A 25750-nucleotide genomic window follows, 5' to 3' on the forward strand; every position below is an offset into this window, starting at 1 on the left:
CTAAAGAGAAGCATTATAGAGTCGTAAGTGCTGTATCTAGATCTAGATACCAGGGTTTAAGTTCCTCATCTGTCACTTATTAGCTATGGGACTTTGGGCAAGTCACTACCATTCTGTGGTTCGGGTATCCCATCTGTAAACTAAAAACAGTAATAGTTCCCCTCGTAGGACATCACAAGCATGAAATGAGATCATCTTTGAAAAATGCTTGGTACAGGGAACAGTACATGATAAACACTAATTAAACGTAAGCTAATATTTTGAATCTTCACAACAGCCCAAGAAGTCAGAATTAATATACCCATTTTTCAGACAAACAGGGATTCAAGGGGGTTGCGATATACTCAAGGTCTCATGGCAGAGGCAGATTGGGAACCTCGGCTTTTGTGTGCATCCAAGCCACCTGCTCTTTCCATAGGCAACCTGCCTCTCAGGCTCAGTGAATAAAACAGACACCGTCCCTGCCCTCACAGAGGTGATGGTCTAGCAGGTGGAGAGCCACACATAACCAAACAGAAAATGTCTCAGGTGGTGGTAAGTATGACTCAGACAAATGAAGTCGGGGGCCAGTGGGCTATTTGATGAAGGTGGTCAGGGAAGGCCTCTTCGACAAGATGAAAGCTGAGCAAAGACCTGAAGGGAGGGAGGGAGGCAAGTAGCTGTGCAGAAGGAAGAGCATTCCAGCCAGGAGGAGCAGCAGGTGCAGAGACCCTGGGGAAGCAGAGTGACAGAAGAACAGTGGAAGGTCCAGTGGCTGTGGCACAGGAATGAGGACAAGAGTGGGAGCCTAGCTGGCTCCCTCAGGGGAGGAGCACCATCAGCAAGGTGCCCCAACAGAGCCAGAGGGCCGAAGTTCCTTTCCAAGCCCAGGGCCCTGCCAAATGTGTTGGTACAGGTACAGAGACACAGAGGGGCCGTGGCTTCTGGGAGGAATGGCAACAGCAGACAGGTACTTAGGGACACAGGAAGTGGGGCCATAGTCACCAAGAGGATAGAGACAAGGCAAGGCCTCTGAAGAGCTGGGCAGGTCAGGCAAGGAGTCTAAGTAGATGGGGCTGGGTCCTGAGTCTGAGCAGGGATGGTGGTGAGACAAACCCTAGCCATAGCCTCCTTCTAATCCCCACTCAGCCCCAGGATGGCCACAGAGCTATTAAGTGGACCCAGCTGCAAGGGAAGAAAGTGTAGGAACAGGGAGGCAAGCCACTCTATATATTGCAAAACACTGAAAAGCAAATGTCTTATACTCTGAAAAAGCAGGCAGCACTGCCCCCAAAGAGCCATATCCCTGGACTGTCAGAGCAAAGGAGGCCTGGACTTAAATTCTCAGCTCTGTGCTAAGTGGCCTTAGAAAAATCATCTGACCCCTCCTAGTCTTCATGTCCTACAAGTAATAAGACCACCCTGCAAGGGTGTTGTGGGGGTAGACATGATTGAGTGCCTGACACACACTGGCACAAAGGAGGCTCTCAGAAACATTAGCGGTCCCAGCTACCTTTGCAGCATATGAATGTGCTAAAGCCAAAACAGACATGAAGGCCGTGGCCGATGTTGGTTGACCGAGCTCAAGCTCCAGCATGTCCAGACAAGGTCAGTTCTGTAAAACCTGGAGGTCACTGTGGTCTCAGGCAACCGGAGAGCCCAGCTGAGACCCAAGATATGGCCTCCATCCACCGAAAACTACTGGAAGTCTCTACTCTGTTAGCACTAAAATATCTTTTTGTTGCTATGTGAGAATGCTTGTTCCCATCCTGGAAGAAATAAAGAAGGAAAAAAGGAGGGTGGTAGGAATACATACATATGGACTTATTTTAAGAAATTCAATATATACATATGGACTTATTGTAAGACATTGAATAAATATTTGCAGCATTTTAGTTATCATTAGGTAACTAATGGCCAAGCCGGCCCCTCACATACAGCTTTGGGATCCCTGCTTTGGGGCTGCATGGATCTGACCTTTCCTAAACAATACTTAAAAATGGGGAGTTATGCCCATGTGAGACCAGCTGCTTGTATGAAATTGAGAGACGAGAGCTCCTGCTATGACCCATAATCCCAGTGGCCTCCCCCACTGAGCCAGCCAGGGTCCCCTCTTTTTACCCTCTGTGATTCCTGTCCTGGCACCCCAGCTTCAAAACCTGCTCAGCTGAAGGGCAGATGCTATCCTAACCAAGGTGAGAACACTGATCATCCTCCAAAAGGAGCCTCCTAAGAAAGGGAATTTGTACTTTCCCATTATTACTAGTTCAGCTGAAGGGGTGATGTACTAATGGAGGGATGTGAGGCACCTGGGGAGAAGTAGGCCTGATGAAACGGCTCTGCTCTGAAGATTGTCTCCATCCAGCAACCCCCAAGGTGGCAGGCCCCCAAAGACACCAGCAGAAGGGGTCACCCTCAGACACAAAGCCGGGCTACAGAGAACTTCTCAGGAGCCGTGGGACACACGTTGACTTTGGGCTTGGTTGCACCAGGGCCAGCCTATCTCCAAGCTGGGACCCCTTCTCACCAACCAGCCAAACGTGCTTTCCCTGCCACGAGCCCTGTTCAGACACCAACTGCATATCATAGCTAAAAAGCCAGTGGCGGGATAAGTAGTGTTTGTTATCTAACTAAATTGTAGAGGAAATGATGCGTGAATGAGAAAATTCTAACACAGCCGTGGATCACTTCTGACAGCTTCGATTATGGTTTTGTTTAGTTAAGCACTTGTGCATTCTAATGAACTGTCTTACGGAATTATTAATTGGATCTGGGATTTCCAGGGCTTTTCCACTGCTCTGAATTCTTCTCAGTAGCGACAATGTGTCTTTGGGTGTCTTGATTACAGAAGTTGTTTTCCACTCAAAAATCTTGGGCCTAAAGCCTGGAACTCACTAGATCCCAGCATCTAAACTGAAATAGAGGGAAGCCCGGGTGGCTCAGCGGTTTAGCGCCGCCTTCGGCCCAGGGCCTGATCCTGGGGTCCCTGGATTGAGTCCCGCGTCAGGCTCCCTGCGTGGAGCCTGCTTCTCCCTCTGCCTGTGTCTCTGCCTGTGTGTGTGTGTGTGTGTGTGTGTGTGTGTGTGTCTCATGAATAAATAAATAAAATTTAAAAACAAAAAATAAAATAAACGGATATAGACAGAGGAGCTCTTGGTCATTCCCACAAAGTTGAAGACACAGAGAAGCAACTTCGCGAACACATAGGGACACATGATAACACTGATGGCGGGGGGGGGGGGGGGCATTGTGATCTGTGGCATTTCATTAGGAAAGGATTCCAGTAGAGAAATAAGTCAGAACACATAGATCAACTGCCTGAGAGCCGAGTGTTTCTCATTTTAGGATAAGGAGGGAGCTCTGCACCCATCAGCTTCTCTAAACCCAGACCAGGAAAAACTGGAAAAGGCTCCAGGCATGTGTCCCTCAGAACATCCCGGTGCCTGTTCCCCTGGCTTTGGGTGCACCAGTGCTGCCAGACTTCTCCTGTCCGCTTTCCTCTCCAAGGCCATTGCTGCAACAGCTAAAAGATCCTCCCAGCTTCCTTGATGAAACCAAAGCCAGGTGTCCTATTGGCAACAGAGGGCACACTCCCCATAGGGAACAGAGAAGATCCCCAGAGCCCACCTAGGGCTGCCTCATGCCATTGTAAGACTGTGCTCTGGGTGTGGACACCTGTGGTTGGAGGGGGGTGCTGCTGCTGACCCTGGGTCAGCCCACGAGGGGGGTCTGTTGGTCAGGCTCCCTGAAGAAAACTAGCCGAGACAGTTTAATGAGGATATTTATAAAGTGGGCAAGGTTGGAGGACGTCAAGGGAGAGAGAGAGGTAGCCTGGGCTAGCAAGAAGAGGGGTCATCACCACCTCGGGCGTGAAGGGGTTAGGAGAGGGGGTCCCCCAGGGAGTGATAGAAACTGTAGCTTTGGGGTAGGGGGAAGAGCACAGCCACTGTACTCCTTGCTGGGATGAGGCTTGCAGATGAAATACCCCAGTCTCTCACCCTCCGCTCTCCTGTTGATGCCACTCACTGATCACACCCCCTTGGGAACCAGGGGCATGCAAGCCTGTAGGATGGAATCCACAGAGATCAGCCCCCTGGGGCCCAGAGCAGCACAGAGACCAATGGGCAGTGGATGTGGGTTGGCAAAAGGGACTCTCCCAGGCCAGGAACCTATTCTCTGACTCACAAAGGGCCCCCTAGGCCTGACTGGTGCCTTCTTTCCATTCCCCTCAGGGTAGGACTCCCTGCCACCACCACATTCTATGCCCTCTCCCATTTCCGTGCGTCTCAGCCCCATCCCTTTCTGTCCACAGGAAAAACCAGAGGAAGAAAGGGCTATAACCCATCCATCCATCAAAGTGCAATTGGGAAAATCCTGAGGCCTGGTCTCCCCGGGACCATCTGCATCCTGGAAATCCATTCACCTGTACTCTCCCTCCTGGAGGCATATACAGCTTGTGGGTAAGGATTGGTCCTGCCCACTGTGAGAGTGGACAGCAACTGTGCCCCGTGCCAGCCAACGATGGGCTTTCATACCCAAGGAGGGAACTGGTGGCATGACTGCCAGACAAGTACTTGACAGGAGCCACCAGCTTCCTGCTACCTCTGCACTTGGGGCAAGTAACTTCTATATCCTTCACTTTCCTAATCAGCAAGGACTGGGAGAAACATACCATGCTAGCCTTCCCCGCTATGTGGGCAGGCCCCCTGGAGAGAGCCCCTGGACCAGTGTTCTTGGGTGATATTTTAACAAACACTCCCATACTGCTTATTACATGCCCGACAGGCACAGTTTATTCCAAAGGCTTACAAAGGTTTCCTCCACTTAACCCTTCCCCCTCCTGGAGGTGTGCATCCTAAGAGCCATCCTTCACGAGCCTCCTGCAAGCCCACTTCCATCTCAGAGGTCACTGCCAGGGACCCAACCTGCGACTTCTCCTTTAAAGCCAGAGAGGCCTGGATCCATCTCTGAGACTTTAAGGTTTGCTCAGATAATAGCAAAGAGGTCTTTCTGGAGATGCCTTACATGTTGGATCAGGGAGGAGTGGGAAGTAGGCTACTTACCTGGGTGGCGGTTAGTGTGTGTGGCTGGCAGGGGTGGGAGTGGGTACTCTCCCACTAGATCAGCAGCTAAAAGAACAGCTCTAGGTGCTGGCTTGCCTGAGTCTTACTGTTGCTTTACTACTGGTTCCCTGTGTGATCTGAGGCAGGTCCTTTAAACCGTCTGTACCTCAGTTTCTCCTCTGTGAAGTGGAGAAGATAATTGTACATGAGGATCCCTGGGTGGCTCAGCGGTTGAGCACCTGCCTTCGGCCCAGGGCCTGATCCTGGATACCTGGGATCAAGTCCCACGTTGGGCTCCCTGCATGGAGCCTGCTTCTCCCTCTGCCTGTGTCTCTGCCTCTCTCTCTCTCTCTCTCTCTGTGTGTGTGTGTGTGTGTGTCTCATGAATAAATAAATAAAATATCCTTAAATAAAAAGAAAAAAAATAATTGTACATCTCTCATAGTGTTCTTGGGCAGTCTGGCTTCTGGACTACTTTGCCAACGCATTTATAAACGTGAGAAAGTCATTTAGCCTTCTCATGAATTACAATTATCATAAGAGATCCTGAACCTCATTCAGGTGTATATATCCTTTAATACAGAAACTCCATGAGGTAGGTCTTATCATAAGCCTCACTTCATAGATTAGGAAAGTGAAGCATATAGAAGTCACTTGCCCCAAGTGCAGAGGTAGCAGAGAACCTGAGAAAACTGGTTTTCCAGCTGACCTTCTTATCTACCCTATCCAATACCTCCATGGGAAAGTTGGCAGGTGAGCCAGGATGCACAGATGTAAGCGACAGCACTAGCTAATACAAGCAGAAAATGAATTAATAAAAGAGACATTGAGTGGTTTATGACACTGGCAGGAGAGCTAGAGAACCCGGGGCTCAGTTATGTCACTAAGTACATCACCCCACGTCTTGCTTCGGTAGAGAACCAGCCTCCAGAACTGCCAACACTACTGACACTGTGTGCTGCTACCACACTGCAGCCACCAGGGCCCCAAGAACGTGAAGCTCTTTGACCCAAAGCCTGTGAATGTACATCTTAATGACACAGGCCAACCATGGACCTGAGCCTAAATACAAGAAAGGCTGGCAAATCACTTCTCTAGTAGGAGGCTGTTTTGATCAGTCTCTACTTCCACCAAGACTCAAAAGTAGAGAATTCTCCAAAAGTAAGAAGTGGATTCAAATGCCAGATGGTATAAAATGCCAAATATTCAACCAATGAGGAAATTGAACAGACGGTTATTTAAGGCTCTTTTCAGCAGCATGAGTCCATTTGATCTGACAAGCTCATTGCAATGGGGTATATTATAATTCCCATTTATTAGCCCCATCTCGTCTACAAAAAATATTAGCTGTCTGCCATTGCTTTGAGGTGCCCCCTCCATCCTATGGGGGAATATTTTTCCATTGTCACTGGACTTGAGCATGTAACTGGCTTTGACCAATGTGATATGATGTAATCTATGCTCTTGATGAAGCTTTGGGAGACATTGCATGGCTTTGGGAGGACTCTTGGCTTCTTTTTTCTTCCAGGAAAATGGCACATCCCAGATGGGAATTGTTTCTTCAGCCGGTGTCTCAGAATGAGAAGACACATGGAACAGAGCCTAGCAGAGCTTTGTAGCAACCACAACAGCCTCACACAGTCTCTAACATTAATATGGGCAAGAAATAAATGTTTCTTGTTCTAAATCACTGATTTTGGGAGGCTGCTTATTACAAAACTATCTAATACATGTATATTGGGAATCACTCCACATTCCTGATTACCAAACAAATGGCATACATAAATAGATAGGACCCGGTCTCTGCCTTGGTGACACTCTCAAGTCATAGCTGGCACAGAGAGTCGCAATGTTTCAAGGGAGGTATAAACACAAGCCCTAGGGAGCACTAGGAAAAAGACAGAAATCCTGCCTGATGCTTCCAGGAAAGATTCCCAGAAGATATGAAACTTGAACTGGATTTTGAAGGTGAAGGCAGTGTTATCAAAGAAGGTGGAAGAGGAGGGAATTTTATGCAGAGGAAACAATATAGAAATTCAGAGGTAAAAGAAAAAATCCATACATTTATATATACAAGAATATATTCTGGAGTCGTTGGAATATAGGCAAGTGAGGAGGAGAAGTGGTAGGAAAAACAGCCAAATGGAGAAGCAGATTTCAAATGGCCCAGAATGTCACGCCAGCAGGTTTCAACATCACACTCAAGATGACGGAAATCACCAAAGTTTCTAGAAGATCTATATTTTAGAAATATCACCCTAAAAGTGGTAGAGGGGGGATAAGTAAGAAGCAGAGAACAGTAAATAAGAGAGTTGTCAAATTAAAACCAGTGCCAGATAATAAGGTCCTAAACTGAGACAGTGATAATGAGAACAAAAATGTTCATGAAACATTTCAAAGGTGAAATTAGTAAAACTTAGTTGGATAAGAGATGAGAAGGAAAAAATGAGAGATGATACAGAACATTACATTATAGATTTAATTACTAAATGGGTGGTGGAGTCATTCGTGGACATGGGGGAAGCAGAAAGCAGAGACAGGCTTGGGAAGAGTTGATGATTTAGTGTTGAACATATCACATCTGAGCTGTCTCTGAGACAAACCTATGGAAGTGTCCAGTTGGTAGGTGAAAGGTATGGAAGAAATTTTCATCTGCCTGGAGTTGGGGAAGCATTTGGGAAAAGCCCTGGAATCAGTGTTGGCACTTGCACTAAGACCACTAGATGTTGGGGCACCTGGGTGGCTCAGCGGTTGAGTGTTGCCTTCAGCTCAGGTCATGATCTTTGGGTCCTAGGATCGAGTCCTGCATCAGGCTTCCCACAGAGAGCCTGCTTCTCCCTCTGCCTGTGCCTCTGCCTCCCTCTGTGGGTCTCTCATGAATAAATAAAATCTTTTAAAAAAAAGAAAAAGAAAGAACGAAAGAAAGAATGAACGAACGAACGAAAGAAAGAAGAAAGAAAAAAGAAAGAAAGAAAGAAAGAAAGAAAGAAAGAAAGAAAGAAAGAAAGAAAGAAAGAAAGAAAGAAAGAAAAGACCACGAAGCATTCACTAAAGGGACAGGATGCTGAAGGATCAAGAGAAGGATGGCATTCTAGGCATAGGATCAAGCCTATATAAAGTCACAAAGGTAAGATGTAATCAGAGAAGAGCAAGTAATTGAATGCGGTTGAAGAAAAGGCAGATGATATATGGCGGCTTTCCTATGTGACATTTTCCCCCACAGTCCATGGGACTGGTTATGGATGGATCATTTCTATGGGTAAGAGAGTATCTGTGTGAAAGTGACATAGTGTTACTTTGTGAACAAATTTGAAAATTCTTAGAAGTAGACTCTTGGGGTCCTTATTGTTCCTTTATAAACTCAACTGTGGGTCCATTTCTGGCATTGATGGATACTTTCTTCTCTTATTGTCGTTCTGCTACCAAAATCAGAATGTGTCTAGTTGTTCACAGAAATAAAAAATGCCATATCATTCTTCCTCTTAAACATATAATGTGCTTGTTAGGATAGACTGGGTGAGACTGCAATAACACAAACACCCAAAAATATCAGTGCCTTACACAACAAAGGTGTATTTCTCACTCATGCTATGTGCCCATCATGGGTCAACCAGGAGCCCTGCTCCCGTGTTTTCACTGTCATCCTCATACGGGGACCCAAGGTGATGGAGAACCTGTACATTGACCATTGTTCCCATGGCACAGAGAAGGATACACTGGCCCTTAAAGCTTCCACCTAGAAATGACATATGTTACTCCTGCTGACATTTTCTTGGCCAGAAAAAGTTGCACAGCCAGGCCTGGCATCCAGAGGCACTGGAGAAGTATAACCCTTCCATAGGAGCATACCAGATCTTGCTGGGCGGCCACACAGTCTATGACATACCATACACTTCACCTGACTAGTTTCTTGAATGTCTATTACGGTGTTGCACGTAGAGTTTGGCAATTCTCCTTTTGTGTAGATGCCTCCTCCAGGAACGGGTTCAACATTGTCGATTATATTTTCATATACACATCTCTTCAGGCCTTGGCATCAGATTGCCAGTGACCTTAATATTCCCAGCCCATAACATTCCAAGTTTATGCCTACATTCCCTGCATTGTGATCTTTCCAAAAGTCATAATTATCTTGGAGGTGCCCCCAACCCTGGACTAAGAATAGAGCCAAGAATCATCTGCTTCTGTTTCCACTATGGCTTTCTTCTGCATAAAGAAAAAGAAAATCTGGCACAGAACCTGTATTTCACTATCCAAGGCATTTTTAGATCAAATGTCACCTATTGGTCTGCCTCTGGTTTGGGGATTTCTTGCAATGACTGCAGATAACCTGTTTGCCTTTCAAGTGTCTAGTCTGATGTAGTCAATTCATTCCACTACCCAACAAGGACAATAATTATTATTCCTATGTGGCTCTATAATTAACCGACTTTTCCTAAGTAAATGTCCACATGAGCTTCATTCAACACAACTGCAAACAGATGCCACAGAGTACTGCCTCCGCCACTACAGTTCACCAATAAGAGGTGCCAGGCCATGAGCAATAGGCTATGAAATATTTAAATTCCTTCAAGATTATTTATTTATTTATTAAGAAACCTTAGGTCTAAAAGTATTTATAAAACCAAATTTCATTTTCTCTGTTCTGCTTCCTGGAACAGAGCTTTCTGGATATAACAAATTCCTGCCTCCAATCTTGCATAACCCCATCAAGCCTGGCACCTGCAATGGGCTATTTTCCTGTTTACTGTCTGGTGGACGTCAATCACCCTCTATTTGCTTGAACTTTGAGTAGTAAGAGCCTGTCAAACTCAGTCACCCTGGCTGTAGACAGACAGCAGAGTCCCTGTTACCCCTGCCAAAATCCCTGACATCTCGAGATGCCAGGCAGGCAGGTGGCTGGATATTTACCAGGCACCTCCTGTATATCAGACATTGTGGGAAGCACTTTGCACAGGTTATCTCATTTACCTCTCATGACAAGCCCATCTACTAGGTCCTCTGATTACCCCATTTTACCGAGGAGAAAAATGAGATTTAGAGAATGTTAAAGAAAAACTGTAGAGAGTAGATGGCATATGCACTGAGTCTTAGAGGATAACGAGGAACTAGCCATTAGTCTAGAGAGAGGAAGGCCACCCAAGCAAACTAAGCAGCATGGAGAAAGCCACGAAAATGAGGAAGAATCTGTGTGTTTGGGGAAGGGTACAAACCAGGATGGCTAGAAAACAAGGTGCTTAGTAAAACTGCCTATAAATAAAGAGAAGGTTACCCCAGGCCAAATTGTGAGGGACTCAAATGTTATGCTGAGGAGTTTGGGCCTTTGACTGTAGGAACTGGTCAAGTAACAGAGAAGGGAAGTGGGTACAAAACGACATGAGTGGTGAGAACTGTGGCAAACTAGAAGCCATACACCCTTCAGATGGAAGGACGTTCAAATTCTTTTTTCTTTTTTTAGGGTGAGCTGAATTTGGCCCTCAGGGCATGTGCTTGCAAACTCTACTAGGCAGTGGGAAACTCATAAGGGAATGACACAGTTGGATCTCTTATTTTGAAGAGCTCCCTCTGACAAGAGTGTGGATGATAGGCTCTGTGGGACAAGGCTGAGGACAAGAAGAAAGAGGCAGAAAAGCAGCAAGAGATGACAGTAGATGGGACCTGGAGGATGATGCAGGGCAGAAAAAGGAAATGGATCTGAGAAGAAATTATTAAGGAGAAAGAAACTTGGCAGTACTTGAAGGCAAACAGGATGTGAGGGAGGAGACACACGGGGGTTTCAAAGACAACAAGCAGGCTTCTGGTCCAGAACATGGGACAAAGATTGGTAATAAGTCCAGGGGACGGGGGAGTGGAAGATAATGAGAGTCACTTTAGACAAGCTGATGGGCAAAGCTTTGGTGTTTCTCTCACCAAGAGAGGCTCACAGGGTTGGTATGGCTCTTGGCTAAGACTCTTTGCTATTTCCATGGCTGGATGGCCAGTGGGCCCACCCAAGCCATGTTCTTCTGTCACTGCAGAGGACAGCCTCTGCCATATTCCAGGGGTACCAGAAGCTCCAGGATGTCCTCAGGCTGCGGCCTGCCCTGCTGCTGCACCAGGATACCCATGAACGGACACGTGAGCTCACCAGATACCTGGTGTGGTGGTGAATTTTATGCATCAATTTGACTAGGCCACGGTGCCCAGATACTTGGTCAAATGCTATTCTGCATAGGTCTGTGAGGATGGTTTTGAATGGGATTAACATTTGAATTGGCAGACTGAGCCAAACACATTGCCCTCCCCAGTGTGGATGGCTGTCATCCAATGAGTTGAAGGCCTAAATAGAAAAAAAAGGCAGACCCTCCCCCAGGTTATAGGGAACTCCTCTTGCATGACTGTTGGAGCTGGAACATTAGTGTTTTTCCTAGTTTTGGACTGGAACTGAAATACGGACTCTTCTTGGCACTCAAGCCTGCCGGGTTTTGGACTGGAACTACATCACCAGCTCTCTGGGGTCTCCAGCTTGCTGACTACAGATGTTGGGATTTCTCAGCCTCCATGATCATGCAAGCCAATTCCTTAGAAAAAAAAAAAAAAAAAAAAAAAAAAATATATATATATATATATATATATATATATATATCTCCTCTTGGTTCTGTTTCTCTGAAGAACCCTGACAAATACACCAGGTCAAAAAGGAGCAGGTCAGAATCGTGTCCCTTTGTCATCAGAGCTGGTTGGGCCCGCACAGGCTGCATGAACAGACACCTGTGTCTGAATGAGTCTGGTTCTCTCGTGTACGTGGAAGGTGCCCCTCTGCAGGACGATGTAAAGCAGAGTGAGGAGAAGGAAGACTCCCCCATTTATTGAGCACCTGTTGTATGCCAGTTGCAGTGCTGGTGGCTTTCCATAGCTAATTTATTTAAACCTCACAAGAGGCCAAAGAGAGGTATGAACTGCCCCACTTTATTGACTAGAAAACTGAGGCCCCAGCCTTCGACCCGGGTCACACAGCTAGCCCAGATGAAAATGTAAATCAATCCTCCTGCAAAGCCAGGATCTCGGTGCCCCCCTACTCTGCCTACCTGGTAAGTGCCTCCTCAAAGGACAGAAGAATAGCCATGAGTGGAGAGAGGATGAACTTGATCATATCATGCAAACTCCCCAACGTCCTCGGGTGCTGGCCCTTCAAGGAAAGTGAGCAGCTGCGTGTGGGCTCATTGAGGAACAAGATCTGATGTATAGAAGATTCATCCAATCCAAGCACTACCAAGTCACAGCAGGCTGGGATTCCTCCGGGAACCAGCTCCTCTGGAAGGAGCCCAGCCTGCCCTCATGCTTGGTATCTCTGTCATCCCGGAGGCCCTGTCCCAGAACTGGCTGGGTAATCAGGGCACAGAGTTGCCAGCTTTGCCCCCAGTTTGTGCTGAGCAAACGAATCTAAGTCATCCAAAAGGGGCTTTAGCTGGGTGCGGCACATGCCGACAGTAATCTCCTCTAACGGTGAACCTGTTCTGCCTAAACATGATCCACATGTGTCTGTGTGTGAGAGAGTGTGTATGTACGCAGGGGTAGGAGGAGAGTGTGTGTGCATGTGAAAGAGAGTGGTTTTGTGTGAAAGAGAGACTGTATATAGGTGTGTGTCTCTGCATGTGTGAGAGTGTTTGCTACGTGTCTAATCATGTATCTTTTTTTTTTATTTTTATTTATTTATGATAGTCACACACACAGAGAGAGAGGCAGAGACACAGGCAGAGGGAGAAGCAGACTCCATGCACCAGGAGCCTGACGTGGGATTCGATCCCGGGTCTCCAGGATCGCGCCCTGGGTCAAAGGCAGGTGCTAAACCACTGCGCCACCCAGGGATCCCCTCTAATCATGTATCTGCATGTGAGATGGTGTATATGTGAGGCTGTGTGTGTACGAGTGTATGTGAGTGTGTATGTGAGTGTGTGTGAAAGAGTGTGTCTATGTGTGAAAGAGAAAGACGGCATATAAGTGTGTCTGTGTCAGTGTGGGAGTGTTTACTATGTGTCTGTGCAAACGTGTATGTATACATGCATGTGTGCGTGTATGTGACGGCACATGGGTGTGTGCTCATGTATGAGTGTGTGCGTGCAGCTCTCCTTGGTTTTCACACTCAATGTGGATTCTTCTACAGAAACGCCCCTGCACCTTCCAGAAGTTCTTCTGAGTCCAGTCCTCAGTATTGCAGGACTCTCTTGGGCAGGGCAGTTGGGACATGGCTCAGGTGCCACAGAAGAACCCAAGCCCCACAGGTGCAGCTCTTCTTGGAGCTGAGGCCATCCTCATCCTCCAGGGCTAGTGAGCCGGGCGTGCACCACTCCTGGCACAGACTCATTCCCGTGCACAGGCTTGCCATGCCCCTCACAGCAAGCCCAGGGCAGCCAGAGAGAAGCCTGGAGAGACCTAATTCGAGCCCTAAAATGGGCAGGGAGGAGAACCAGCTCCGTCATCTTTAACACACTCAATAACTTAAGGCGCTTTTTAAATGAAGTAGACAAATGCCTTCCCTCCACTGTAAACAAAAAGGCAGTTCTCTGCCCTGGCTGATGATGGGGCCTTGTCTCTGCCTCCAGGAGAGGCCTCAAGGCTCACTCTCTCAGCATATCTGGGCAATGTTAACCAAACCCAAATCCAAACACCACTCTGAACAGGCACACTCAACATGCTAATGGGCAACACAGGCCCATTGGCTTTGTTATTATCCGGGGTGCCTCTTGCAGTTAACCCTTCTGGAAGCCAACCCGATAAAAACAGGTGTGCTGCACACATCCTACTGAGGAAATGGAGAGACGGACAATTGACCATATAGTTGCGGAGATGTCCCAGGCCACACGGAGCTGGGTTTGAGACAGAGCTGCCGACCACCATCCTAGGCTGCCTACCACCTGGACTAAATCGTCTGTGACATCCTTCAGTATTCATAACCTATGGCCCCACTGGCCAGCCGTGACAGCCAATGGAGAGCACAAGAGCTCTTGTCAACTGATCCTACAGACCTGCTGTCCACTGGGTGCTGGCTAGAAGCTCAGCCTAGGACTGCCAGCTCCAGTTCTTGGCAAAATCCCCGGTGAGACCAATGATGTTGAAGGGGGCAGAGCCAAGGAGGTAAAGCCAAGTTGGAGAGAGCTTAAGGGCTTGAGGAGGTGAGGGTAGGGGCGATTCACTCACCGAGGACAGCACTGTGGTGTCCATGTCCACTCCCAGCTGGGCATACTCTGAGAACATGTCTGGGGTCATCTACAGGCCCCTGCCTGAGGCTTCCACTGTACCTCCCGCACCTCCTTAGGATGGCACTAGGGTGGAAAGACAAAAACACTACACATGTATTTATCTCAAGAATGTATGAACCTACAGGTGCCTTTAGCAAAGACCAGGAAGGCTGGAAGCCAGTCATGGTTCCTCATGAATAAACTGAGGCATCACAGCTTATGGGCTTTGAGAAAACCCTGGAAGGAAGCCCCACCTAAAGGGCTCAGAGAGTCCTGTCTGGCAGTGGGAACATGTGGGAGAGGCTTAGAAATCATGCCAGTGGCACCACCCCTGCTTGGTCCTCCGCAGCCCTGAGTGCCCTGCAGAAAGAAGCTCCTGCCAGCCTGTGCGTGCCTGCACATGAGCGTACATACCTGCGCTCATGTCTTGCTGCTTTCTTTCTCTCCCAAGATTTGCACTCCCTCCCAAGATCCTGCTCTCCACCCTTCTCTGCCAAGCTCTGTGCCCAGGCAGAAGGCCCCTGCCTGTGGCATCGCTCAGCCTCCCTCAGTAGGACTCAGCTAACAGGAGACATCAGCAGGTCAGAGAGTAGGAGAGTGATCAGATTTCCTCCTCTCCTGTGGTACTTTAGGGCCACATCTCTGGCAGTAGCTGTGTCCCCTGTGCCTACAGCTCCCACCAGGCAGCATCACTTCCAAGGCTCAGACTCTTTCCGCCCTAGTCACACTATTTCTCCTCCTGTCACATCAGCCTTAGGTATGGAAGAGCTTCCTTTTGTCATGAGTCTCAACACCTCACCATGCCCTGCTTGCACCTTTAACTCTGTCCTTACCTCTTCATTAAGGGCTCTGCGTGTGAACCACTGGGGTAAGTCCTGCTTCATGTCAGGTCCCTTCTGATAGGTATGAATGTGTGTGTGTGTGTGTGTGTGTGTGTGTGTGTCTATACACATGCATGCACGTGTCGGGGGAGGGATACAGGTGGGCTATGTACACACTCAGCTCTGTATATGCACCTGACACATGCACATGACACAGCATTTCCCTGAAATTCCAAGGCTGATGGAAGGAAACCATCTTTGGCTGTCCATCTCTGTATTCCCGAATATCCTGTACTCACTCCCATCCTGATACCATTTTGAAATGTTTAGTCTGTATCTCTGCCTGACCCTTCAACTTGATGGTAAATTCCTTGAAGGCAAGGAAAAAAAAAGGTTGTTGGAGACATTGGGGAGTGGAGGGAAGAAGAAAAAAGCATGACTATCATTCTCTGAGTACCTGAGATGGAGCCATTTCTCTATTCTGAAAACCATTAAATAATCATCCAGGAGACCCCGGCTCAGAGGCTTTGGGTAATAATTCCAAAGCCACACAGTGGGTGAGCAGTGGAGAGGCACTCAACTATAGGTGAGCTGGGATCCTGGCCTCTCCCAGTCCACCCTGCTCTTTCTTTGTCTCTCCTACCAGGCACACACATATAGCCACATAGTAGGTGCTCAGTTGATGCTTATAAAACTGAACTGGAGCTGAGAAGGAAATCCAATGGCAAGCTTTCATCCAATGAGAAAGCTCATCAGTCATGATGAGAGCCCAAGTGCTCAAGGCCTAAGTTCAGATCATTCTGAACAACACAATGCATAGTATCCAAAGCTCTAACTCTACAGAAAGCGTGGAGAGCTTCTCACAGAGCTGCTTGGCCCTTGGTGCAAGGCTGGCCACTGGTCAAAGTTGGGGGTGTCATTAAGTTGCAGGCCAAGGGCTTTCTGAAGGCTGGGCCATGACTGAGAACCAAAGCATCGGGAAGACTGAATTGCTAACACATCCCTCAGCCTCCCCTCTCAGCAAGGCCAAAGTAGGAACTCAGCAGCAGATAATCTGCAGTCTCTATCGCTGATGGAAACTGAAATGCCAGGTGACTAAGTGGATGATAATGAGGATGTTTAATATTTACATTAATAATAATAACAATTAGACTCATCCTTTGGAAGGTCATATGGCTCAAAGTTAGGGGCCTGTTCAAAGGCCAAAGCTGGACCTAGACATACCTGCCCCAATAAAGTGACCAGCACATTGACCTTGTCCTCCATCTACCCAGCTAATCCCCAGCCTTTAAGGAATCTATAGGCCCCTGAAAATATTGCAGCTGTCTGGCCCCAGAAGTACCTGCGTACCTTGCCGAAGCTACCAAGAACTCCCGTTGAGCTGCTCTCAGGAGGAATGAGTTCCCCCTTCATAGCAACACTACGAATGATATAATACTACCTGCAGTGTATAGAGGAGAAACTGAGGACCAGCCAACTTGTCCATAGTCACACAGCTGGCACGTGATGGAGTGGGATTCAAACCCAGATCTGCCCTGTCCCAAACTCAATGGCATCAGTGCCCTCCAACCCCATTCAAATGCCACAGCTCTACTTATCCTCAAGGCTGAGTCCTGCAGGTCTCCCTGAAGAGCCACCAGGAATAAGGGGACAGTCACTCAGAGGCAGACATGTGTAACATCTCCAGATCAGCAGAGCCAGGCCCCCGTGGCACTGAGTCAGGCCTCACAATGGCCATCCCAATCTCTCTCTCTCTCTCTCTCTCTCTCTCTCTCTCTCCACTGCCTGTTCTCCAAAACAGCTATTTATAAACCTCATTTATACAAAGAGAACAGCATATTCTGGCTTTTTTCCTGCACTTTAAATAACCAAGTTATGGATGAAGGAAACAGAATGGAAAGGTTAGCCAATCACAGGCTTGCCCTGGCGCACGTCTGTGTATCTGATAGTTTCTCCTGGTGCCATTTCTAATAGACTCCTCTCCTCTCCACCTCATTATCTCCTGCTCTCCTTTGTGCTCCTAAACAAAGGCAACGAACGTGGGCACACATTCAGGGCTTGCTTACCGCCCACCTGGCAGAGAGCAGGAAGGGACACGTCACCTTCCCTGGTCTCTCGAGATATGATAGTACAAAGACCTCACATGGATTCAGCCCTTAGTAGATGCCAGCACTGTGCATTGTCTCTTTCTGTCCTCAGCATATCTCTTACAGATAAGGAAACTGGGGCATGGAGAGGTCAAGAATCTTGTCCAAGGTCCCACAGCAAAAAAGGTATGAAGCCAAGACCTGAGCTGTAGCAATGTGAGCCTGGCATCGGACCTTTGGCCATGGCCAGTTGGTCCAGGCTCTTAACCAGGGTTATTTAGCACGAGCAAACTCCAGTGGTGAGCTCTGTCACCAAGGTGATGGCTCCCAAGGGAGGATGATGTTCAAAGAGGTAGAGGATGACCCTGGAATCTCCCAGAGCCCTCTGCATGCTAAACATGGAGGCATGTGAGTAGACGGTAGATGTACTATAAAAGGAGGAGAGAGCTACTGGCCAGCCATTTGATCTCACCATTACCTTGAATAATGGTTTTCAACCACTCAGTCATTCGACAAATATTTCCTAAATACTTACTCCAAGCCAGACCCTATGCTGCGTGCTGCTGATGCAAAGGTAAATATGACCCTATGTTGTCCTCAAGATCTCAGTGAGACAGATGAAATAGGAGTAGCCGAGCCAAAGCCATCGATATCCCCACTGAGGGGCAGAACCATCCCGGCCCAAGATTGCCATGTCTGCCCAACTCAAAAACTTCCATCTTCCCCCCACCCCATCCATCTTCTCTGCCATTAGCATTTCCTTCAATTTAATTAGCAGGCAAATTTAGAACCTGTGCATTCCTCGTTGGCTTCTTGATGTGTCCCTCACGCTGTGTTTACAAATGCAACTGCAGACACAAATTACTCCTGCCACCTGTCCTGCGAGATAGGCTGGTGGCCTTTAAATGTTACATTCTGTTGATGTTCTGTATGCAGCAGTGCCACATAATGAGCCTGCCCAGGCCTTCTCTAGAGTGACAGGAACACAGCTGGATGCAGTGGGCACAATGTGGGGCGGGAAGCCAGCAGACCTGATGCAGGCCCTGGCTCCCCCACTGTCTTCTGAGTGGCCCAGGAAAGGCTGTTCACCACTCTAAACCTCCATTTCCTTATCTTTAAATTAAGGAGACTAGACAAGTTGTTCCATCAGGTCCCTACTAAAGTCCTATGAATCATCTAGAATCCTGTGCAAAAACACACAGGGTAATTCATGGGTCGGTCCAAACAAGCTGGTGGATGTTCTCTCTCCAACTATTCCTGCCTATACTTTTAAGGGTCCTGTATAGGGAAAGACCTGAATTATCAAGACTTTGGGCTTGATTGGGCACATGGAAAAAACCACTGAGCAATAAAAGCTTTCAGTTATGGAGTTCTAGCACTTTACACACATTACTTGGTCCAACTCAGTGATAGAGACGCCATCACTTTCTCTACAGCGAAGGGTTAGACCAGTTAGCGAAGTTCCCAGGATCACACAGCTAGTAGGCACCAGGCCAGGCTGCCCAGCCAGGTCTCTCTGCTCCCGGGCCCAGGTGCTAGGGCGCGGTGCTGTCCTGCCTCCCCAGGAAGGCGAAGCATGCTCCGGCCTGGCAGAGGTAGGTGATGGGGAGGAGCAGGGCTTCCCTTCCCTATCTCTCATCATCACTACAGGTCTGATTGGACATGACCTCCTCTTGCCTCTGCTAGTTTCCCCCTTGTCACATCAGGTTCTTCCTTTATAGCTCCTTAGCTTGAGGAAACCAGCCAAGACCATCAGCAATTCCATGTCTTGGAAATGGAAGTGAGACCAAGAAAAAACTTCCCTGGTCCCTGCGTGCCACTTAACTAGAATGCAGTTAGGGCAATTCTCCTAAGAGAAGTTCTCCCAGAATTTGGTAGTGGGATTAAGCAAAATGATGGTCACGGATAGGACTTCCCCCACCACTATCATGGTGATTTCATTTTTTCTTTGGAAAAAAAAAAAAAAATGACCGGAGCATCCCAAAGTGGTGCTTCAAGGCAGAACTGTGTGTCAGGGAAGAATAGGACTTGGCTGAAGCCAGTTTGCATGATTATCTGCTTTCTTATTTAATTTTCCCAAATGTATGCAATGCTTACGCCCCTTGGATTTGTTTGGGCTGTCTCCGCAGTCACATTTTACTCTCTCCAAAGAAGGCTCGCTATGTATGGGTCAGGCAATATTGGAAATGCTTACTAATCAGTTTTAACTCGGCCAGTCCTCATAATGATGCTATGGGACAGGTACTTCTGTTAGTCCTGTTCCAAAGGTGAGAAACTGAAGCACAGAGAGGTGACATCATTTGCCCAAGGTCACTCAGCTAATGAGGGGGCAGGCCTGACTCAAACCCACTGAGGCAGTCCATTGCCACAGCCTGTATTTTTAACCACCGTGCCACCCAGTGTATACTTGCCAGGAATCCATTCAATATACAAATAAAAATAAATATATCTTTGTAACAATTTTAAGATGGATTTCCAAGTCAGAAAAAAAAAATCCTCTTTATCTAACTATGTTTCTTAGGAGAGAGCTTAGAAAATGTGGTCTCCAGGAGACAGGTGATTTTGTAGGTCTGCATGGTGTCTAGACAGGCAGCAGAGGGGAAAGGATTTGTCCGTATGTCTCCAGGGCTGCCCAAGGAAAAGGAGCCCAACGTGAGATGATAGCTCCTGGTGATTAGACAGAAATAGCCCAGCCATGGAGGAGAGCCAGCTGCCGGGCTGGCCAGGGCTGGAGGAAACAGCTTATAAAGCAGTTGCTGCCCAAAACCTAGTTCCGAGACTTCCTGTAATAGAACCATCTCGGGGTTTTATTAAAAATGCAGATTCATGACCTCACCCCAGACCCATGAGTAGAAATCTCTGGGAAGAGAGGAGGGCCTGGGAGGTAACCTCAAAGCCTAAATCTTTGACAAGCTTCCCAAGTGTTCTGACAGGGAAGTTTGGAGTCCTCTGCCATAAAACCTGATGGCTCTATTTACCGTTAAGTCTCTGTGCACTGTGCCTCCTTGGGAAATATAAACTCAGCCACCCGAGTGACTTACAGCCCAGCCCCACGACCAGCTTAGTCTGATACCATCACAGCAATGAGCATGAGAGCTACCGATTATTGAGCATTTACTACATGCCAGCCACTGTGCGGAGTGCTCTAACCACCTTATTTATGCTCATTCTCATCACAGCCCATGGTGATCCCTACTTAGGATCAACCTCATTTTACTGACGGTGAAATCAAGGCTTGGGGAGTCTGGGTGACTAGCTCAGGGTCACAGAAAAACCCAACAGCGGAGACAGAACTCAGCCCCTGTCGGTCACCTTGATTACTTGGCGCGGAGCCCAAGGTCAGTGCTACAAACAGCCCACCTGCTGCCATCGAAGCTCAGGCCGTGGCTGGGGCGGAGAAGGCCACTCACTCGGTACGGAGACCAGCTCCCTTTGCGCAGCACTAGTTGGACCAGAGCTGCTCTTCCGGCTGCACAACCATTCCGGCAGAGCCTCCAGGGGCATCTGTCCCTCTATTGTTGACACCAGCGACTGTGCTGGGCTGAGGCCCGCAGCATTAGGCCTGAACGTGCACAGTGGGAGAAACTGGGGTGTCACCAGCCCCTCCCAGTAACAGCAACTGAGGCGAAGACTTTGTTGCTGGGGACAACGACCCTAGGGGCTCCTTTCAGGAGCTCAGGCAGCTTCCCTTCTGCTGATGGAAGGAACAGTGTCCATCCCTCTGACCTGAGGGGAAATCCTCACCTCGGAGACGTGTGCCTCAGGCAGGCTGCTCACCTCGACAGCCAATCTACCAACTGCCATATACTAATGAGGGCCTCCCTGGGCCTCTGGGAGGCCTATAGGAGACACCATCTGGGAAGCACCTGCCTCGCTGCACGCCTCCTAAGTGCTTAGACTCCCCCTCCCTAACTCCTGCCATTGCCTTCTTTAATTGCCTGGGTATCATTCCCACCTGGACAGCACTGCCAGGCCTCCCACTCCAGGCCTCAAGTCGGAGACCCCAGTAAACACCAGGTGCTCCTTTGCTGGCAGGGGTACCCCCATCCCCCACTGTCCCACCGCCGGAACTCTGGGGTCCTCGGCTCCCCTCTTTGCTCCGCCCCAAGGGCAGCACCTTAACTCTCCTCTGCTACCTCCCTGGGCCAGCAGCATGCACTCAGGTCTTGCCAGATGAATGAATTCAGTCAGCACGTGGGAACTGAGCCCTTGCTCTGTGCAGGGCCCAGTGCTGAGGACAAATCGATCTGGAGCGTGTGGTTCTGCCCTCAGATCTGACAACAAGGCTTCCTCTCAAGGGCTCCTCTTGCCCTGAAGTGTGGTTAAGTCAGCGGGGGAGCCGTGCTCCTCTCCTCTCTGCTCCTGTACTCACTTTAGTCCTGGGAAAAGCCTCCCAGAAAGAGAGAGACTCAGACCACACCCTCCTTCTGGAACTTTCCATGTAAGCCCAGAGGTGGAGTGGAGCTCAGAGCCTCTCCTGAGCAACGAGCAGGTTGCTCCTCCAAGAGAAGCGTCCTGACACGTTGTCACTGCTCACAACCTCCGGGAAAATCCACAGGCAAGAGAAGCCTCACACCCTCCCCTGAGCAGGCCCCTTGGAGGACCCAGCCTCAACAGTGAAAGCACCAACTAGCCACAGCATCGGATTGCTGGGAACACAGAGGCAACTAGCTACGGGAAAGGTTGCAGAATGTTCCAGACACCACCTCCCCCCCCCCCAAACACACACACACTCCTCACTGTGAACTACTAACGGATCCATCTCAATTACTTAACTTTATTTATTGATTATTATAGACTTTACCCAAAGGCTGGAAGAAAAGCTATGTCTGGGTCTTAGGAAACAAAACAAAACAGAACAAAAAAACCTTAGCACCAAAGTGTTGGAAGGTGTGTAAAAGAAGATCGATCAGAAATAGTCTCTTAGACTATAAAGGAAGTCAATGGCAGACCAGAATTTGCTTTGCAAAAATGTGATGCATGGCTTTGAGGCACGGCACCTGCCAGAGGCAAAGGGCGCCTGCGCTCCCAGCACCAACCACGGGAGGCAGGGCGGGAAAGGGCCCTGGGCAAAGACCCAAAGGCCAGGGCGGCACCTACAGCTCTGCACCCCCCCCCCCCACAAGCTGGGCAACCTTGGGCAAGGGGCTGAAGCTTTCTGGGTCTGTTTCCTTCTCTGAAAACTGAGGGGATGGCATTAGATTATTCGACACATACTTAGTGGTTCTAAAAACTCTTTGTCACTTCTGTGTCAATATTTCAAAGACAGAAGTAGTCAGTTCTGGCTCCTTAGCACACGATCTCTTCTCCAGGCCTAAGACGGTGTCCTCGTAACCTTGGCAAAGGGCCCTGGAAGGTGCAGGATAATTGTTTCCCTGCCTCGTTGCTATGGAAACTTGCAACTCCTACATCCCTGGTGCTAGGACAATGGTGTGTCTACAGCTCCTGGGTGGTTTGCACTTGTTTTGTCCACGCGCACGTATGAATACTGAAGTGCTCCCAAAGCGGAAGGTGATGGCTTGCTGATATGAGTCAGTGCCACTTTCCCTTTAATCACACAGCTTCCTTAGAAAGCTTGGGATTGTGGCATTCCGAGACCAGACTGGGATGCTCCCACAACTAGAGCCTCCCTTTGCCCTGAAAACCAGCTCCTGATCTGGCCTTCCGTGGGTGTCCACTGGCCTGCTCCGCAACTCCCCCGTGATGCTTTATGACTTTCCCGCCACTTCGGATGGGGCCCTTCTTTCACAAGGGTGCCTCGGCAAGTGCTGAAAGCCAGGACAGCACCTCTTGGCGGCTCTATCATGAAAACACACGAACTCAGCAGAAATGGGTGTCAGAAACCAGGTCTTTTTTTTTTTTTTTTAAGATTTTATTTATTTGTTCATGAAAGACACAGAGAGGCAGAGACACGGGCAGAGGGAGAAGCAGGCTCCCTGCGGGGAGCCCCATGTGGGACTCGATCCCAGGACCCCAGGATCAGGGCCTGAGCCGAAGGCAGACGCTCAACCGCTGAGCCACCCGGGCGCCCCCGAAACCAGGCCTTCGGGGGCCGCAACAGCCGTGCGTCATGGCAGAAAGGCCAAGGGTGGCGGTGCTGTCTACTCAGACTCTGAATCGCTGGAGGGGGGTCATGGGTTAGAAAACCTGCCCGCTCTATAGGAACGCTATAAAACACAGCACACTGGCTAAAAGACTTGTGCAATCTCTCGAGTCTCCTGTCAACAGTGGTAGGCTCCTCGGAAAACAGAAATGTGATCACTTAAGAGATGCCACGTTGCTTCTGATAAAACCAGGCAAACAGCAGGCTCCCCTGCCTGCCCCACGTCCAGTCCTAACACCACAGCCTTCCCCGCCAGCTGAGATTAATGGGTGACGCTGTGACTGCCAAGGGTTCTCACCGTCACACTCCACACCTACAAGCTCTTCCCCTCCCCGGGCAGGGGGCGGCTGTCACCACCTGAACAACTGCCTGCACCTCCACGCATGCCCATGGCCAGCTCCTCCAACTCTCCCTCACGTAACTGGTCACCACGTCTGCCCTGAACCCCACCTCCACTGCCTCTGTCACTTAGAGAACAATGACCTCTGCGGGTCTTGGCCGTCTCCAGAGCCTCCATTCCAGGAGCTGTTCGTTCTAGCCTTGCTGGCGTGTGACTTGCTGGGCCCCCTGCAGGGGATCTGAGGGTGCCCGAGACGCCCCTCAACCTGGCTCCACTGGCCCTCACAATGGGAATCTTCCAATTGGGCCACCTCAGCCCCCAGCCCTGGCCCCACTCCCCGGGCTAGCTGAAGTGATGGGGGCTGTGGCGCAGGATAAAGGGGGCTCAAGTGGGGAGTCTGGGCACCCTGCAGTCAGGAGCTGAGCACGCCCTTAGCTTCTCTGCTACTACCTTAGTATGTTTGGGCCGCTATAACACAACACCACACACAGGGAGGTTTATAAACAGCAGAAGTAAATTTCTTGCAATTATAAAGGCAGGAAGTCAAGACTGAGATGCCAGAGTGGTCGTGTTCCGGTCAGGGCCCCCTGGATCATAGCTGACACCTCTTGCTGAGTCCTCACAAGGTGGGAGAGGCTGGGACCTCTCTGGAGCCTCTTCTGCAATCCCCTTCATGAGGGCTCCCTGCCATGACCTAATCACCTCCCAAAGTCCCACCTACTAATACTATCATCCAGGGCGTTAGGATTTCAACGTATACATTTGCAGGCACTCAAGCATTCGGACTATAGCAGCTACCCTGCCCCCCACCAAAGGCCTGCCTCTGTGCAGGGTGGTCACTCACGAGTGTTACTGAGGCTTTTCCCACCCTGGGGGAACAGAGTACAGCAGGCCTCACACAAGGGTTCAAGCTTCATCTCCTCCCCAGATGCCCACTGACCTGGCACAAATCCCATCCTCCTGGGGGCCCAGGCCTGTTCAATCTGCAAAGTGAGGGTCTTGGGTTAGACCATGGATTCCTACATCCTGTGGCTTGGAGCCATGACCCTGGCCTTGAATGAACCTCAGTGGTGCAAGTACAATAATTGTTCCCATTTTCTTCTCCTGGTGCTCCAGGCTCTGGTAGCTTCTGGAAACACCTGTTCTTCCTGAGATAGGAAAAGCCTTTTCTAAATCATTTTTCCTCTCTCCAGGTCCAAGCCAAGAAACCTGGAAAAATAAAATGCCAGCCCAGTCTTCTGTCATGATTGTCTACAAACCTCATAAAAAATTGATGCCTTGGGCCCTAGAATGGTGAGCACAATTCTTTCTTGTCAGCCTGGAAGGTTCTCAGGTTTCAGTACTCCTTCAAAGGCAAGAGGAAGATGGCAAATGGGCCCAAGCAGGACATCAGGACCCCCATGGATGTGGGAAGTCCAGTCTCCTCTGTTCAGGAGGGTCTAAATTAGGCCTGGCTCTCTATTGTCAGCTTCAGTGAACCAGGCACATTGTGGTAGAAACTAAGGAAACCCAACCCTTGGTCTGTGCAGGAAGGAAGCCCATGTGATCTGTGAAGATGGAGTGCTGGGTCCTGCTGATTTATTTTTAGAGACACACCTTCCTTTATTATGAATAATGAAACACTTGGATATCTACTAAGGTCTCGTTCTATGTCAGGCGCTACACTAAAGGCTAGGGCTTAGGCTGCCTAAGTCATATAATCATGTGTCATTCAACCAAAACCTTAGTGAGCACTTAGCCTGTGCCAACAGCTGTGCTAGGCACTGGGGTTCAATATGAAGCCAAATGGCCATGGTTCCTGTATTCAGGAAGCAAACGATCTAGGATTATGCCTCTCAAACAGGTGTGCATGCAATGAGCCTTAGCTGGTATGTTAACTCTGGGCCACATCCCCAAACAGGAAGCTTAATTTTTCTCAAGCACCTCATCCCTAGTTCACAGGCTGCGTTAACACTGGTCTGGTGCTATGGGAGAAGTCTGTTAGTATGCTCATGTTACCGATAAAGAAACTGGGGTTCAGAGAGGCTGAGTAACTTGCACTAGATCACACAGCTCCTAAGGGGCAAAGCTTACGAAGGAACCCTGCTCTGTCTGATTTCAGAATCAACATTCTAAACGGCAGTGCTATCCTGTCTTCCC

The 25750-nt window shown here is 49.0% G+C and overlaps 1 protein-coding gene across 5 annotated transcripts in view; it reads right to left on the reverse strand.

The window, feature by feature from the left end:
* GALNT18 (polypeptide N-acetylgalactosaminyltransferase 18) overlaps positions 1-25750 on the reverse strand; it is a 338094-nt gene that overhangs the window by 240601 nt on the left and 71743 nt on the right. For 2 of the 5 annotated variants that reach the window (XM_049098823.1, XM_025459490.3), the window contains exon 2: positions 14220-14344. The exons of the other annotated variants lie outside the window; for them this stretch is intronic. In XM_049098823.1, the coding sequence (XP_048954780.1) occupies positions 14220-14344 (125 nt within the window). The remainder of the gene's footprint in view (positions 1-14219; positions 14345-25750) is intronic. 5 annotated transcript variants of the gene reach the window in all.

This window comes from Canis lupus, chromosome 21, assembly GCF_003254725.2.
Source record: "Canis lupus dingo isolate Sandy chromosome 21, ASM325472v2, whole genome shotgun sequence".
In the NCBI taxonomy this organism is placed as follows: domain Eukaryota; kingdom Metazoa; phylum Chordata; class Mammalia; order Carnivora; family Canidae; genus Canis; species Canis lupus.